The sequence below is a fragment of the Pholis gunnellus genome, assembly GCF_910591455.1.
Source record: "Pholis gunnellus genome assembly, chromosome: 21".
NCBI lineage: Eukaryota > Metazoa > Chordata > Actinopteri > Perciformes > Pholidae > Pholis > Pholis gunnellus.
The window spans coordinates 7,188,829-7,205,605 of record NC_136548.1 but is presented as its reverse complement, the minus strand read 5'-3'; the positions used below and the strand labels follow the sequence as shown (position 1 = coordinate 7,205,605).

Below are 16,777 nucleotides of genomic sequence, written 5' to 3'. Positions count from 1 at the left end.
TATGAGGTGACATGTTTACTGTAACATTTAATCATTTAATGAAAATTACAGGTACAGCCAATGTTCATTTATCTTAAAACTTCTAAACTTTACAACACAATAAATAAAGTTTCAGGAAGAAGATAGGAGGAAGAAGAAAGAATGATGTCACTTCCAAGAAAAACAGACTTGGGTACATAACAAATCCATTGGAGTCTCCTGGATTGCATGACACACATTTAATACACCAAACGCATGAGTGAAGTATGCGGAGGCATATAGCTAGATTGACCTCATTGGCAACACTGATCCATGTTGTTAATGGTAGGCTCTGATACGCATTTAACACAAATATACAACTCTTTTTAGATCAAGCGCCTCTGGTAGCTCAGCTTCTCTGCCATCCGAAGGTCCAGCACGCTGCTGCATTTAAAGGGAGAGAATGATTAGATAAAGAGCGCCAGGTGTGTCAATAAACTCACCTGGTCCTCTCATGAGCCTCCCCAACACCGCTCTCTCCTGCAGCTGAATGGCAACCGGGCCGACCGTCACAAGTATGCAAGATGATACTGTGGGGGATTTAAAGGGTAGATACACAATTGAAAAAACATGGACATTAAAATAATTATTTGTCGCTGTGATTGTTCCCCTTGTCTACACAGGTCTATGCAGGTGGTGCAAAACAGTCCTTGTCTGTTGGGCGGCTCATGTTTCAGAAGGGATTTCTTTGTGGACAGAATGAACATAATACTTTTGACGTACATATAGGCATGTGAGTGTTGGATTGAAATAGATTCAAACAAAACTTTGAACAGACACATTTAAGGATGAAGAGTGAGATGGTAGTCGTTTGCGGTTGGCAGGAGCAGTGCTGTTGAAGTCCCTGCTAAATGATGAACAGGTGCTGCCCTCTAATGGCCTCGAGGTGGTGTAGGATCAGAACACATGTTAAGCAGTTTAATGTCTGCTTAATGACAGCCTGAAGGAAACTTATTCTTTATACAAACTGCTTTAAAGTCTCACCATGGTTCATCAATTTAAACATTGGATCAAATCAGACAATAATCAACGATTACTTGGTTACGGTGCAGCTTAGTTTGATTATATTTTCAGAAGTTGCACGACCATACTATGACAGCGACACATGCAGATGCGGACGCCAGCAGCTCCCAGAAACTTTGCTACTGCTCAACATCAGCAAAACTAAGGAGCTGATTGTTAATATCAGACCCTTGTCTACATCAATGGAGCTGAGTTGGAGCAAGTGAACAGTTTTGGGTTTCTGAAAATCAGCATCACTCAGAGCCTGACATTAGGAATTTTCTGAAGGGAACTTAAGAAAGCCAAATTCCTGTGCCAAGTTCTTGTCAACTTTTACAGCGGAGTGATATAGAGCATCTCGACTGGAAAAATTACAAACTGGCATGGCATGTGCACGGCCAAGGAAAGGACGGCTTTGAGAAGGGTAATTAAAACCACCCGGAACCTATACCCTGCATCTGTGATATCCGTGAGACGAGATGCCGCAAAGAGCCCAAAGGATATTAATTAAAAGACAACACCCACCCAGCAACTGGCAAGCAATACAAAATCATACCATCACGCTACAGAGCCAAATGTTTCCTCTTTAGTAAATGCGACTGTAAACATTTCCCCTGAAAGCAGTATTTATTTACTTTTTGTAAAATAACTTTGTTGAACAGAGACCATGTACAATACTTGAACGATTGAAATATTTTCAATGGCATAGGCCTTTTTCAATGAAGACATTTTGGTATGTAAAAGTATGAAAAACAAAGATTTAAATGACAAAATGAATCGAGGCTGAATTCCATTTTGCTGCTTCAGTGACTCACTGGGACACTTGAATAGAACAGAGCCATCGTTAATATAGGTGACTATCGGCAACTTAAAGTGAGTCACCGAGAGGCAGAGTAAGGGAGACCAACCGGCGGACACGCTGGCCGTCAATGATTCAAGGATCCAGTGGTTGAGTTTTGTAGTTTTATTTGCAGGAAACAAACAAACTCTTGTGCTGGATAACACGCATTCAAAAACGTTCAAAATACTTTCTCATTGGTGTACAAAGGTAATCGACAGCGATCAACAGCGTCAAACAATGATACTAGTGATAACAGCTATAATAGCAATAATAGCGATAACAGCGTTCAGCAAGAAATTCACTAATCTAAACTACGGAACAGCATATATTGCTATCCCAAACCCCACATGACTCAATTATCGTAAGTGATCAAAAAGGGTGTACAAAATGGCACAGGCTATACATGGCTCCTACTTTGCTACTGCTCAACATCAGCAAAGCGAAGGAGCTGATCGTTGGTATCAGACCCTTGTCTACATCAATTGAGCTGAGGTGGATCAAGTGAACAGTTTTGGGTTTCTGGAAATCAGCATCACTCAGAGCCTGACATGGTCACCATTCATCTCCACCCAGGTTAGGAATTTTCTGAAGGGAACTTAAGAAAGCCCAAATCCTGGGCCAAGTTCTTGTCAACTAAAACCACACAGAACATAGCTATCTAAGTTGCATCCGTGATATCCGTCAGACGAGGTGCCTGCAAACAGCCCAAAGGATATTTAAAGACAATACCCACCCAGCAACTGGCAAGCGATACAAAAATGTTCCGCTATCATACCATCATGTTACAGAGCCAACGCATTCTCATCTCAACTGATCATATGCTGGCACTTTGTCAGGAAATCTTGGCATCACTGTCTCAAACCATGGCGCTCCGGTACGGTCGCAGTTAACACGTGGTTAACCGTGGGAATTCAAAGAATAACACTTGCCTAGGTTAAGGCAACAAAACAACTGAGTTAAGTTTATGTGAAAATGAAACTTAAACACAGCTTTTTGTAAAGTAAAAATGAAACTTAACGTCGTGAACACAACAAACAAAACCTCACCTGCGGGACCTCACCCAATCGCTGTTTGTAACATGTTGTTGGTCTAACATGGGACAAGAACAGCACACATTCAGATTAATAAGAGCTACACCAAAGTTAAGTATTAATGAAGTCCTTTAATACACAGCAATACTATGTCCAATTGATGTGCAGGAGCTGAGGCCACAGTTTGTCTTTGGGAGTACGAAATAAAAGACATTTTTGACAATGAGACTGAGTGAATGTCAGAAGCAAGGCCCGAGATGACTAATACTAAATAGGAAGAGTATGATACGTAGAGATACAGTTTCCTGAGCAGCCGCGTTAGAGTTTGATGGAAAAATATTTAATAAAAAGTGCAGCATTGCATCATATTCTGAAGGTCATCATGTTTGTAGCGTCGCTGTCCTACTGTATTGGCATGTCAGTGTTGTTTTCAGATGGAGTTTAATACAGTTGATTTTTCATTTATGTCATCTACAGCAGTGATTTTCAACCACTGTGCACACCAGTGTGCCGTGGGGAAATGTCCAATTTCACTTAATCGGTCCAAAAAAATATTATTTAGTTGCTGCAAATAATTTGCCATTGTTGAGTGTCTGAGACTTTAATATAGTGGCTGGCTAAGTAATTATATACTCTTCCATGCCAGTGGGTGGCAGTAGGACAATAATGAGAGGTTGCGGTGACAAGATGAACAGTGATGGAGACATTTTTGAAAAGGAAAAATGCAGACTCTGAACTGGGCTCTGGACAGTTATCTTTAGTTTGGTTTTACTTTCACCGGGAATCCGACAGCACCGACTCCGTTATGCTTGGTGTGTGGGGAAAAGCTATCCAACTGTGCCATGGCCCCGAGCAAGCTTAAACGGCATCTCCAAATGAAACACCTGTCACTTCAAAACAAAACTCGGTGTGCCGCGGGATCTTTTTAATGTAAAAAATGTAAAGCGGCTCAGAAAAGGTTGAAAAACACTGACCTACAGTATCATCTTATATACTTTAATATTTAATACCTAATATAGCTGTTCATCATATAAATGCTTATTATCGGGGCTTTACTTTATTATTTTAAAAGTACGAGTATGAGTTTGATGTCATGACATAACTGTACATCATGTACTACAGGAGACAGAATCTATTGTTTATCATTTCATTTTACTGCTTCAGCGACACTTGAATAGAACAGAGCCATTATTATTTATTTATTTATTTTAACACTTGTGCTTTTCTTACAATAACAATATCTATAGCCTAAAAGGTGTAAGTCATTTTAGTGGTGGGGGATCTTTTTTTAAGATTTATTTTTTCAATGTTTTTCTTAATCTTTTGCTTCATCATTAAGAATGAAAATACACAGAACTTCCACAACGGTAAAATCTCATCCAAAGTGAGGCAGAATATTTGTGGGAACATTTTTCCTCACGGTGGCTCTTCAACATCTGAATACAGAATCTTGAATAGTGTACTTTTTGTGGAAATATGAACTTTTCCTGTGTTTATGAACATCATGTGCTTTACTTCTCCTCGATATTGTTTCACATTAATAGAAAAAGAGCTTTGCATCAAATATAAACATGGAGAATGGTCACATAAAAGTGATGGTACAGTGTGATCTGTGAGTGACAACATTACTGACATCACTGACATTCGTGACATGAAATGAAAGTACATCTCGTGCCAATTCCTAATGATTCCCGGTGACTGTGTAACACACTAACACACACACGCACACGCACACAGTCATTACATCATAAAACTGGTTTGGTGAATGTAAAAAGTAGGCCGTTAGTCTAACCAGCAGGCCTCTTTTCACATCAGTAGCACGTGTCAGATTAATTATTCACCTTGGGGTTTTCCTGTCTTTCTCACAGTAACACAATAAATCCTTTCTTCATGACGATCATTTCCCCCTTGAAGTAAACCGAGGAGTTACCTTGAACCCCATATCTATTTCCTTTTACTGTGTGGCAATGATTGATGTTTGTGATAGTTTAAAAAAAACACGCCAAATTGTATTGAGTGAACAGAAGATCATAAAATTCAGTAGTTGCATAAGCCAGTCTGACTTGGTCTTCTGCGCCAAGTGGCACGTCTGCAAGTGGGTGAGTAGTGCATGTATCAGTGAGTAGTGAGTACTGCATGTTTCAAAATGATACAAGGTCAAAATGTTTTCACAGTTAGACTTCCTGCTTTATCATTCAGGAATACATGATGTTTAATATATAGTAAGTGAAATGTTAAAAGGAGGCTAGAAGACATTGTTTTCCTTTGTGAAGCTGTGATTTTAGACGCGAACAGAACCAGCCGCAAGTATTTTGTACTGTATGTCATCAGTGTCTGATTGTAAAACGTTACATTTCAGAAAATACTATGTCATACTAAAATGTTTCTGTTTAAACACAAATCTGCCGTAACACCTCCTAAAAAAGACAGTCGGCGTGTTGCTTCTTTTATGAGGACAATTACATCATGAAGGATCATAGAGGATGTACTTCCTGAGGCCGCTGAAGAAGTTCAACCTGCCAAAGACAGCGGTGGTGCGCCGCTACACTGCCATCCTTGAGTCCGTCCTCACCTCCTCCATCACCATCTGGTACGCTGCAGCCACTGCCAAGGACAAGGGCAGACCACACAACTCTTAACTATAAATATACACTTGACACTATAGGCCAGGGGTATTCAATTAAAGTTCAGCGAGGTCCAGTTAGAGAGAATTTCCTCATCCAACGGTGCGGAACACCAAATAATGTCTTAACTTGCGCTGTGATTTAGTCCCATGTATATTGAAGTAGCCAACAGTCATCAACATCTGACTGTCAAATCAAATAAAGAAAGTTCAACTGAATAATACAAACAATATTTATTGTCAGATTTCAAATTGAACTGGATTCATTATAAATAATATATACTCTAATAATAAATAAATGTTCTCTTATTTCAAGTGTAGACTGAATTAAAAAATAAAATACATATCAGTAAGCTTTTGAAAAATGTGACTCTTAAAATAAAGTACTGAATTTTAGAAAAATGAATTTAACTGAATTGTCTTTGCCCTGCAGCTTTAAATTCAGTTCATTCAGGTGTGAAGTGGTCAATCAAAAAAGTCACGATATCCATATTATTTTCATCTTCTAAAAAGAGAAATGTGTGTGCAGGACTATATCTGTGGTTAATAAACCACTTGTTTCAGCTCTATTCCTCTGTTAACAGTTTTGTTGGGCAGTGAATTAATGCATTAGGATTCTGATCATTTTGGGCTCTTGGATCGTTTATTTTTTGTACCGTCATTTCGGATTTGAGTGGGTACGTTTACTCAAAAGAGTTGTGCTTTGTCTCGTAGTGACGCTTCACACACTGTCTGAACATATGAGACATACTGGCTTTGAACTGCCTGTCGGACGACTGAAGATTTATGAGTCTGTCTATTCTTGGTTAAAGACTCTGGTCTCTCTGGTCTCTCTGGTCCACATTTCTCTTCTTCGAGAACGCTATGTGAAATAACTTCTCATAACTTCTTACAACACATGTAATTGGTCGGTGTGTTTCCTGGAACTCTGACCGAGTGCCGTAAAGGCTGGAAAAGCTGTGCCGGTAAAAATAGAAGCGCTCTGTTAGAATTTATTAATTATCAATTATCGGTTTTAGATCCGGGTCCGCTATACAACGGCGTTTGGGTCCGGAACCGGACCGCGGTCCGCCTATTAGTGACCCCCACCAGTCCTGACTTTGACTTTGGGGATGTTGCAACTTTTCTATTGTGCACCAAGTCAATGAATGTTTCTATTCTTTAAGCATCTCTCCTGACTGAACTATGAATCTGGACGTGCTTTTTGACTCAGCCTTGACTTCAGCAGACAAGTGAAAGGGATTTTAAAATCAGACTTTCTGCAGTTTAGGAATATTTTAAAGATCATTTCCTCTTCAAGGATGCCTTGACACATTATGTTCCTCAGTTTTGTCTCATCTGCATTATTGCAACACATTGTACTCGTATCTTAACCAAATAGCATGCACCATTTACAACTGGAACAAAGTGCATCTCAACAGCCGTGAACTGGATCCAGGAAATATGGATACATAGGTATATCACTATATAGATACATTAGTCCTAGCTGATTTCTTTTTGTTTTAACATCTCAGATATCAGGTTAGATAACACTCAATGTGCTTTGAAATGTCTTTTGGAGACCTATGTTTTTAAAACTGTTATTAGGTTCTCACTTCAGGTGCTTATTTTATGTTTCACTCATCTTATGCATTCTTATGGTGTGATTTTTACAGTTCTTGTGTTATCTGAAGATTGACTCTTCTCTTTTCTATTAAATAAACAGGAACGTCTTGTTTCTTTAGTGTAAATAAGATTTTATTGACATGTTTATGTGAAACTTACACATTATCAAGTTGCATTGTGAACAGGTCATATTGCAGCACACACTGTACATGAATGGACAACAATATAATTAATCATACAAAAAAATATAATAAATAAATAAGAACATGTTCTGACAGGGAACTGGTGATCCTTCCCCGTCTGCTGACAGCTTGTTTAACACGCCCGTCACATTTCAATGCCTTCATTTATAAATGGAACAAGAAGCCTTCACACTGGAGTTCAGTCTGTTCATTAAGGTTTTCTTTGCTGATGTTAACATGAAATACAGTTTGGAATATTTGTTTACTTTTGCATGACAATGTCACGTACATTATCTGGTTCCTGCTCCTTCTGATGCTTCACTGAAGCTACATTATTGTTATTATGGTATCTTATGGTTTTCAACATATATTTATCTTGTAAAGGTTACTATCTCTTCAATCTCTGGTATGACAAAAAATTAAAATAGAGATATAAACAATGCTGCATAAAACACACTTGACTGACAGACCCTATGGGGTCAAACAGGTTAAATATGTTACATGAATATTTCATATATCAAAGACTTGTGAATCTAGCGGCTGTGGATCGACTCTGGCTGAATCTGAAGCCGGTTCTTGGTGGCCAGGGCTGCCTTGCGGGTCATGGTGGTGCAGCGAGTCAGGATCTCCTCGGTTTTTGGTCTGGGTGGCATCCTGGGAGCCATTGAAGCCGTCTCACTTCCTTTGGAGCTCACAGATTCAGAGCTGTCAGAGCTAGTGTCGGAGCCACGGCGGTCAGAGAAGCTGATCTCGGTGCTTGTGTTGGTCATGCTGCGTTCACGGCCGTCTGAGGTTGAGGCATCCCCCACCGTCGGTGTTTGCGACCGGGTCTCAGAGAGGACGTCCAGAGATCGGGCCCTGTGGAGACGCCCTGGCAGACTGGGTTCTCCTCTGGACTGACCTGCAGAATCCCGTTGTGGGCTGTTTTCTTTGTTGCTGCCGGGTGGACGAGGAGCCTGAGGTTCCCTGCTGGTTGCCAGATTCAGAGTGGAACTGTACAGCTTTCGCTGCAGGCTGTAAAGGCCGGACCGTGGGTTGTTGTATGGTTGCAGGTTCATGGAGGGGATGTAACCTGATTTGCCATTGAACCTGATGAGCCACCAGCCGTTGTCAGACTTCCTCAGCACCTCCACCACAGAGCCAATGGGCACTGACACCTCGTCATCCTTCTTAGTTGAGTAACTCCTCACGGCACAGTACAGGGAACCTAAAGGTCACAAACAAGACAACAAGCTCAGGAACTGCTGTACAGTCACATATTGTCTTCATAAAAGTGAGTTTTGGTAGAAAGGAATAGATGCATGTTAACGTCCAGTGGTTAAAGAGAACTCAACAGTGTTAGTTGTTTGTAACAGCTAATCTTCACAGTAATATGAAGTAGATGCATCTGACATGCATTCATTTTCACAGTAATAACAGATGATGTCACACCACTGTCAAGCTTACAAAGGTTCTGTAATCAAGCTTGTTAAATGAGACTGTGACTACAAGTAACACACACCTGCAAGCTGGAATCCAGCATCATCATCGTCCTCTCCTTCACATAACTCCAGGTAGGGAGCAGGAAACCAAGCCAAAAGCTTATCCTCGTTCTCCACCAGCCACCAACCTGGAGAGGAAATAAAACACACTTTCAGCATAACAGAAACGGTTGTGGGGGTAGCTCAAGGTTTTTGCTGCTTTTCAGGAAGCAACTGCATGAAAGTGAAGCACTGACCTGCAGGGTCTTTGATCAGGACATCCAGCTTCTCGTCCACAGCGACCTTAAACGGACGATTCTTGGTGTCCTTTGTCTCGTGAGCAGCCACGCAGCGGTAAGTCTGGGTGACAAACGGGTGAGTGACGCTGCCCGTCACATCACCCCCTCCTCCACCTGAGCCATCGGGCAGATCATCAGACAGCAGGATCATGAAGCTGTGTGAGAGAAAAGTCAGCCATTTAAGAAAAAAGAACTTCTATTTAACTCTCGCATGATTTAACCTAAACACTGAAATGACAACCTACCTGTTCTTGGTGAGGTCTGGCTGCAGGTCGTGGTCTTTGGGCATGAAGAACTGAGTCACCTCTGAGCTCCGAGTCACAGTTTGGTCGCATTTCAGCAGCTTGTCGCAGTAGCTCTCCAGGAACTTCATGCGTTGGATTGATCGCTTGGATCCTTTCTGCTGGAGGCTGTTCCTCCTGGCCTGCCCTGGAGAGAGGAGAGGAAACGGTTTCAGGGTTAATACTAGATTTAATGAGAAGAAGATGAACATCAATTCTAAAGCATTTTTCTTAGAAGTAGGAGGAAAAGCAAGCTAAAACAAACCATGTTTGTACAGATATTAAACTGTTTTGTGTGCTATTCCTCTAATTAATTGCTACAAATACACAGTTGGTCACAGGAGACCATTTATATACACCTTGTAACATACAGTTGAAATAATCTTACCTCTAAATTTGGGGATCACTCGGTCGTTTTTCCTGAAAGTGTTCATGTGAGGGAACCTCTTTTTCAGCTGCCTCTGTTTGAATAAAAAAAAAACACATCTGAATTAATAATTATTCCTACAATATAAACAGTAGACTGAGTGCACCAAGTGGGAGTTTCTTTGGTCTTACATGAAATTTCTGGAAATTCTTGAAGGACCTGTAGACAATAACTTCAGTCTCGTCAGACCACAACACAGATATCATGAACATCTGTGGAGAGAGAAAAATAAAAGATGTCAGACAAGAAACTTTCACACAAACTCACAGAAATATTTAACACCTCACATAAGTAACGACTGAGGTCTTGACTCACCTTCAGTTTTGGTGTGTCCCTGTGGACGGCTCCGATAATGCGGGCACTGATTACAAAGCGTTGTACACCGGCCATCGTCCACTTGTTTGTGTCTGAGCTCTCAGGATGAAAAGCTGCTTTATTGACCTTCAGTGTCTAGCTGAACTGTCTCTGCTGCTCTGCCAGACCAGAGAGTCTGCTGCGGTTTATATGTGCTTCACATAACAGAGGCGGAGTCGGAGTGAGCAACACCTGAAGGCTGGAAAAAAAGGATGCTGACGAGTCATCAAACAAGTGTAGCTGGATCTTCTGGTAGGTCATGCAGGATAATGTTGAGCTGCTATTCTTGCTGTCATTCCAAAAATGAGGAAGCGGAACGATGTCTCCTAACATATACTTTTAACATTTCAGTGACATCATATTGAGAATTTAATGTGTTCGTAAATGACGAAACAGCTGTGTGCGAAAACATTTTGACTTTGTATCCTTTTGAAACATGTACTGCACTCACCCAAACTTGCATGTGCAGACGTGCCACTTGGCACCACAGAATTACGTTTTGACATGAATGAAGACAGAGTCAGACTAGCTCAGGCAACTACAGCATTTTATGTTTGTTATCATTCAAGTACCACAGAGCAAAAGAAAATGGTTTTATGGCATTTTCAGACGAATAATCAAGGAAATGTCTCTGTTATCGTCATATAGAAAGGATTTATTGTTTTACTGTGAGAAAGACGGGGAAGTCTGAGATGACTCTGAGATGAGTGATGAGAAAAGACGCACTCTGGACTGATGGCAAACTTTTCACGCCAAACCAGTTCTTTGTTATAACACTGTGTGTGTACGTGTGTGTGTGTGTGTCTCACACAGTTACTGGGAATCATCAGGAAGTGGCACATACTTCCAGTCAGTCAGTAATGTTGTCACTCACAGATCACAGATCACACTGACATCACTTTTATGTGACCACAAATATTCCCAATGTTTAAATTTGGTGCAAAGCTCTTTCATCTTTTAATGTGAAACGATATCTGATGAGAAGTAAAGCACATGATGTCCATAAACACAGGAAAAGTGAATATTTCTACAGAAAGTATATTATTCAAGATTCTGCATTCAGATGTTAAAGAGCCACTGTGAGGAAAAATGTTCCCACAAATATTCTGCCTCACTTTGGATGAGATTTTACTATTGTGGAAGTTCTGTGTATTTTTATTCTAAATGATGAAGCAAAAGATTAAGAAAAACATCGGAAGAATAAATCTTAAAAAGATCCCCCACCACTAAAATGACTTACACCTTATAGGCTATAGACGTGTTAAAATATCATTCACGATGGCTCTGTTCTATTCAAGTGTCGCTGAAGCAGCAAAATGGATTTCAGCCATCATTCATTTCATTCTTTAAATCTGTGCTTTCATACTGTGACATGTCAAAATGTCTTTGAAAAAGGCCTATGCCATTGAAAATATCCTTCATGGTCTCTGTTCAACAAAGTCATTTCACAAAAAGTAGATAAATACTGCTTTAGATATGAGGGGAAATGTTTACAGTCGCATTTACTAAAGTTGGTTATTTTTGTTTTATTTTGAAAACCTATGGTGGCCTTATGGTGTAAGATGCATAAATAAAGGCCAATTAAGCAAAAGCAAAATCCTTTTGTTGTGACTTTTACAGCCTTAGTAGGTCGGGTACAACTAATATTATTTCATCTTAAAACTACTAAACTTTAGGTTTCTATGGCAGCACAATCCAAAGTGCTGCACTCTTATTTAAGCACACATCATTTCGCAGCAGACCGGACTGCTGAGCAAAGGGAGTATCAGGTAGAAGACAGGAGGAAGAGGAAAGCATGATGTCACTTCCATGGCATAGGTATGTTATGATCTTCATGTGCTATATCAATTATGGCAATCTTTTTTTCTTTTTAAATATGACAATGAATACGACTTTTATTATCATTCAAGTGACACACAGGTAAAGGAAACAGTTAAGGGGCGTTCTTTAGACCAACAATCAAGGGAACTCCTCTGTTTCCTTTAAGAGACATTATCGTCATAAAGAAAGGAATTATTGTTTTACTGATGAGAAAGTCAGTGATGAGTGGTGAATCAGAAACGTGCTGATGAGAAATTAGACTGAGGGCAGACTTTGACTTTGGGGATGTTATCAATTATCGGTTTTAGATCCGGGTCCGCTATACAACGGCGTTTGGGTCCGGAACCGGACCGCGGTCCGCCTATTAGTGACCCCCACCAGTCCTGACTTTGACTTTGGGGATGTTGCAACTTTTCTATTGTGCACCAAGTCAATGAATGTTTCTATTCTTTAAGCATCTCTCCTGACTGAACTATGAATCTGGACGTGCTTTTTGACTCAGCCTTGACTTCAGCAGACAAGTGAAAGGGATTTTAAAATCAGACTTTCTGCAGTTTAGGAATATTTTAAAGATCATTTCCTCTTCAAGGATGCCTTGACACATTATGTTCCTCAGTTTTGTCTCATCTGCATTATTGCAACACATTGTACTCGTATCTTAACCAAATAGCATGCACCATTTACAACTGGAACAAAGTGCATCTCAACAGCCGTGAACTGGATCCAGGAAATATGGATACATAGGTATATCACTATATAGATACATTAGTCCTAGCTGATTTCTTTTTGTTTTAACATCTCAGATATCAGGTTAGATAACACTCAATGTGCTTTGAAATGTCTTTTGGAGACCTATGTTTTTAAAACTGTTATTAGGTTCTCACTTCAGGTGCTTATTTTATGTTTCACTCATCTTATGCATTCTTATGGTGTGATTTTTACAGTTCTTGTGTTATCTGAAGATTGACTCTTCTCTTTTCTATTAAATAAACAGGAACTTCTTGTTTCTTTAGTGTAAATAAGATTTTATTGACATGTTTATGTGAAACTTACACATTATCAAGTTGCATTGTGAACAGGTCATATTGCAGCACACACTGTACATGAATGGACAACAATATAATTAATCATACAAAAAAATATAATAAATAAATAAGAACATGTTCTGACAGGGAACTGGTGATCCTTCCCCGTCTGCTGACAGCTTGTTTAACACGCCCGTCACATTTCAATGCCTTCATTTATAAATGGAACAAGAAGCCTTCACACTGGAGTTCAGTCTGTTCATTAAGGTTTTCTTTGCTGATGTTAACATGAAATACAGTTTGGAATATTTGTTTACTTTTGCATGACAATGTCACGTACATTATCTGGTTCCTGCTCCTTCTGATGCTTCACTGAAGCTACATTATTGTTATTATGGTATCTTATGGTTTTCAACATATATTTATCTTGTAAAGGTTGCTATCTCTTCAATCTCTGGTATGACAAAAATTAAAATAGAGATATAAACAATGCTGCATAAAACACACTTGACTGACAGACCCTATGGGGTCAAACAGGTTAAATATGTTACATGAATATTTCATATATCAAAGACTTGTGAATCTAGCGGCTGTAGATCGACTCTGGCTGAATCTGAAGCCGGGTCTTGGTGGCCAGGGCTGCCTTGCGGGTCATGGTGGTGCAGCGAGTCAGGATCTCCTCGGTTTTTGGTCTGGGTGGCATCCTGGGAGCCATTGAAGCCGTCTCGCTTCCTTTGGAGCTCACAGATTCAGAGCTGTCGGAGCTAGTGTCGGAGCCACGGCGGTCAGAGAAGCTGATCTCGGTGCTTGTGTTGGTCATGCTGCGTTCACGGCCGTCTGAGGTTGAGGCATCCCCCACCGTCGGTGTTTGCGACCGGGTCTCAGAGAGGACGTCCAGAGATCGGGCCCTGTGGAGACGCCCTGGCAGACTGGGTTCTCCTCTGGACTGACCTGCAGAATCCCGTTGTGGGCTGTTTTCTTTGTTGCTGCCGGGTGGACGAGGAGCCTGAGGTTCCCTGCTGGTTGCCAGATTCAGAGTGGAACTGTACAGCTTTCGCTGCAGGCTGTAAAGGCCGGACCGTGGGTTGTTGTATGGTTGCAGGTTCATGGAGGGGATGTAACCTGATTTGCCATTGAACCTGATGAGCCACCAGCCGTTGTCAGACTTCCTCAGCACCTCCACCACAGAGCCAATGGGCACTGACACCTCGTCATCCTTCTTAGTTGAGTAACTCCTCACGGCACAGTACAGGGAACCTAAAGGTCACAAACAAGACAACAAGCTCAGGAACTGCTGTACAGTCACATATTGTCTTCATAAAAGTGAGTTTTGGTAGAAAGGAATAGATGCATGTTAACGTCCAGTGGTTAAAGAGAACTCAACAGTGTTAGTTGTTTGTAACAGCTAATCTTCACAGTAATATGAAGTAGATGCATCTGACATGCATTCATTTTCACAGTAATAACAGATGATGTCACACCACTGTCAAGCTTACAAAGGTTCTGTAATCAAGCTTGTTAAATGAGACTGTGACTACAAGTAACACACACCTGCAAGCTGGAATCCAGCATCATCATCGTCCTCTCCTTCACATAACTCCAGGTAGGGAGCAGGAAACCAAGCCAAAAGCTTATCCTCGTTCTCCACCAGCCACCAACCTGGAGAGGAAATAAAACACACTTTCAGCATAACAGAAACGGTTGTGGGGGTAGCTCAAGGTTTTTGCTGCTTTTCAGGAAGCAACTGCATGAAAGTGAAGCACTGACCTGCAGGGTCTTTGATCAGGACATCCAGCTTCTCGTCCACAGCGACCTTAAACGGACGATTCTTGGTGTCCTTTGTCTCGTGAGCAGCCACGCAGCGGTAAGTCTGGGTGACAAACGGGTGAGTGACGCTGCCCGTCACATCACCCCCTCCTCCACCTGAGCCATCGGGCAGATCATCAGACAGCAGGATCATGAAGCTGTGTGAGAGAAAAGTCAGCCATTTAAGAAACAAGAACTTCTATTTAACTCTCGCATGATTTAACCTAAACACTGAAATGACAACCTACCTGTTCTTGGTGAGGTCTGGCTGCAGGTCGTGGTCTTTGGGCATGAAGAACTGAGTCACCTCTGAGCTCCGAGTCACAGTTTGGTCGCATTTCAGCAGCTTGTCGCAGTAGCTCTCCAGGAACTTCATGCGTTGGATTGATCGCTTGGATCCTTTCTGCTGGAGGCTGTTCCTCCTGGCCCGCCCTGGAGAGAGGAGAGGAAACGGTTTCAGGGTTAATACTAGATTTGCAGAGGAGAAGATGAACATCATTTCTAAAGCATTTTTCTTAGAAGTAGGAGGAAAAGCAAGCTAAAACAAACCATGTTTGTACAGATATTAAACTGTTTTGTGTGCTATTCCTCTAATTAATTGCTACAAATACACAGTTGCTCACAGGAGACCATTTATATACACCTTGTAACATACAGTTGAAATAATCTTACCTCTAAATTTGGGGATCACTCTGTCGTTTTTCCTGAAAGTGTTCATGTGAGGGAACCTCTTTTTCAGCTGCCTCTGTTTGAATAAAAAAAAAACACATCTGAATTAATAATTATTCCTACAATATAAACAGTAGACTGAGTGCACCAAGTGGGAGTTTCTTTGGTCTTACATGAAATTTCTGGAAATTCTTGAAGGACCTGTAGACCATAACTTCAGTCTCGTCAGACCACAACACAGATATCATGAACATCTGTGGAGAGAGAAAAATAAAAGATGTCAGACAAGAAACTTTCACACAAACTCACAGAAATATTTAACACCTCACATGAGTAACGACTGAGGTCTTGACTCACCTTCAGTTTTGGTGTGTCCCTGTGGATGGCTCCGATAATGCGGGCACTGATTACAAAGCGTTGTTCACCGGCCATCGTCCACTTGTTTGTGTCTGAGCTCTCAGGATGAAAAGCTGCTTTATTGACCTTCAGTGTCTAGCTGAACTGTCTCTGCTGCTCTGCCAGACCAGAGAGTCTGCTGCGGTTTATATGTGCTTCACATAACAGAGGCGGAGTCGGAGTGAGCAACACCTGAGGGCTGGAAAAAAAGGATGCTGACGAGTCATCAAACAAGTGTAGCTGGATCTTCTGGTAGGTCATGCAGGATAATGTTGAGCTGCTATTCTTGCTGTCATTCCAAAAATGAGGAAGCGGAACGATGTCTCCTAACATATACTTTTAACATTTCAGTGACATCATATTGAGAATTTAATGTGTTCGTAAATGACGAAACAGCTGTGTGCGAAAACATTTTGACCTTGTATCCCTTTGAAACATGTACTGCACTCACCCAAACTTGCATGTGCAGACGTGCCACTTGGCACCACAGAATTACGTTTTGACATGAATGAAGACAGAGTCAGACTAGCTCAGGCAACTACAGCATTTTATGTTTGTTATCATTCAAGTACCACAGAGCAAAAGAAAATGGTTTTATGGCATTTTCAGACGAATAATCAAGGAAACGTCTCTGTTATCGTCATATAGAAAGGATTTATTGTTTTACTGTGAGAAAGACGGGGAAGTCTGAGATGACTCTGACATGAGTGATGAGAAAAGACGCACTCTGGACTGATGGCAAACTTTTTACACCAAACCAGTTCTTTGTTATAACACTGTGTGTGTACGTGTGTGTGTGTGTGTCTCACACAGTTACTGGGAATCATCAGGAAGTGGCAGGTACTTCCAGCCAGTCAGTAATGTTGTCACTCACAGATCACAGATCACACTGACATCACTTTTATGTGACCACAAATTATTCCCAATGTTTAAATTT

At 41.0% G+C, this 16,777-nt stretch overlaps 2 protein-coding genes across 2 annotated transcripts; both read right to left on the bottom strand.

Annotated features, from left to right (window-relative positions):
* Window positions 1-7,295: 7,295 nt before the first annotated feature.
* Window positions 7,296-10,229, bottom strand: LOC306712801 (NADPH oxidase organizer 1-like). Its single transcript, XM_079182221.1, has 7 exons — window positions 10,085-10,229; window positions 9,901-9,981; window positions 9,731-9,803; window positions 9,307-9,490; window positions 9,020-9,216; window positions 8,804-8,911; window positions 7,296-8,509 (listed from the first exon to the last, which is right to left on the bottom strand). The coding sequence occupies exons 1-7, from the start codon at window positions 10,157-10,159 to the stop codon at window positions 7,836-7,838; spliced, it is 1,392 nt and encodes a 463-aa protein (XP_079038347.1). The 5' UTR covers window positions 10,160-10,229; the 3' UTR covers window positions 7,296-7,835.
* Window positions 10,230-13,014: 2,785 nt separating this feature from the next.
* LOC306713117 (NADPH oxidase organizer 1-like) lies at window positions 13,015-15,929 on the bottom strand. Its single transcript, XM_079182700.1, has 7 exons — window positions 15,802-15,929; window positions 15,618-15,698; window positions 15,448-15,520; window positions 15,024-15,207; window positions 14,737-14,933; window positions 14,521-14,628; window positions 13,015-14,226 (listed from the first exon to the last, which is right to left on the bottom strand). The coding sequence occupies exons 1-7, from the start codon at window positions 15,874-15,876 to the stop codon at window positions 13,553-13,555; spliced, it is 1,392 nt and encodes a 463-aa protein (XP_079038826.1). The 5' UTR covers window positions 15,877-15,929; the 3' UTR covers window positions 13,015-13,552.
* Window positions 15,930-16,777: the final 848 nt, after the last annotated feature.

What these genes read in the sequence shown, in the direction of transcription:
- LOC306713117 (XM_079182700.1), bottom strand. Translation starts at nt 15,876, where the DNA reads ATGGCCGGTGAACAACGCTTTGTAATCAGTGCCCGCATTATCGGAGCC. An exon ending in AGTGATCCCCAAATTTAGAG is followed by an intron (nt 15,208 to 15,447) that starts GTAAGATTATTT and finishes TCCTCTCTCCAG; the next exon opens with GGCGGGCCAGGAGGAACAGC. An exon ending in CCAGACCTCACCAAGAACAG is followed by an intron (nt 14,934 to 15,023) that starts GTAGGTTGTCAT and finishes TCTCTCACACAG; the next exon opens with CTTCATGATCCTGCTGTCTG.
- LOC306712801 (XM_079182221.1), bottom strand. Translation starts at nt 10,159, where the DNA reads ATGGCCGGTGTACAACGCTTTGTAATCAGTGCCCGCATTATCGGAGCC. An exon ending in AGTGATCCCCAAATTTAGAG is followed by an intron (nt 9,491 to 9,730) that starts GTAAGATTATTT and finishes TCCTCTCTCCAG; the next exon opens with GGCAGGCCAGGAGGAACAGC. An exon ending in TGCTGGATTCCAGCTTGCAG is followed by an intron (nt 8,510 to 8,803) that starts GTGTGTGTTACT and finishes TGTGACCTTTAG; the next exon opens with GTTCCCTGTACTGTGCCGTG.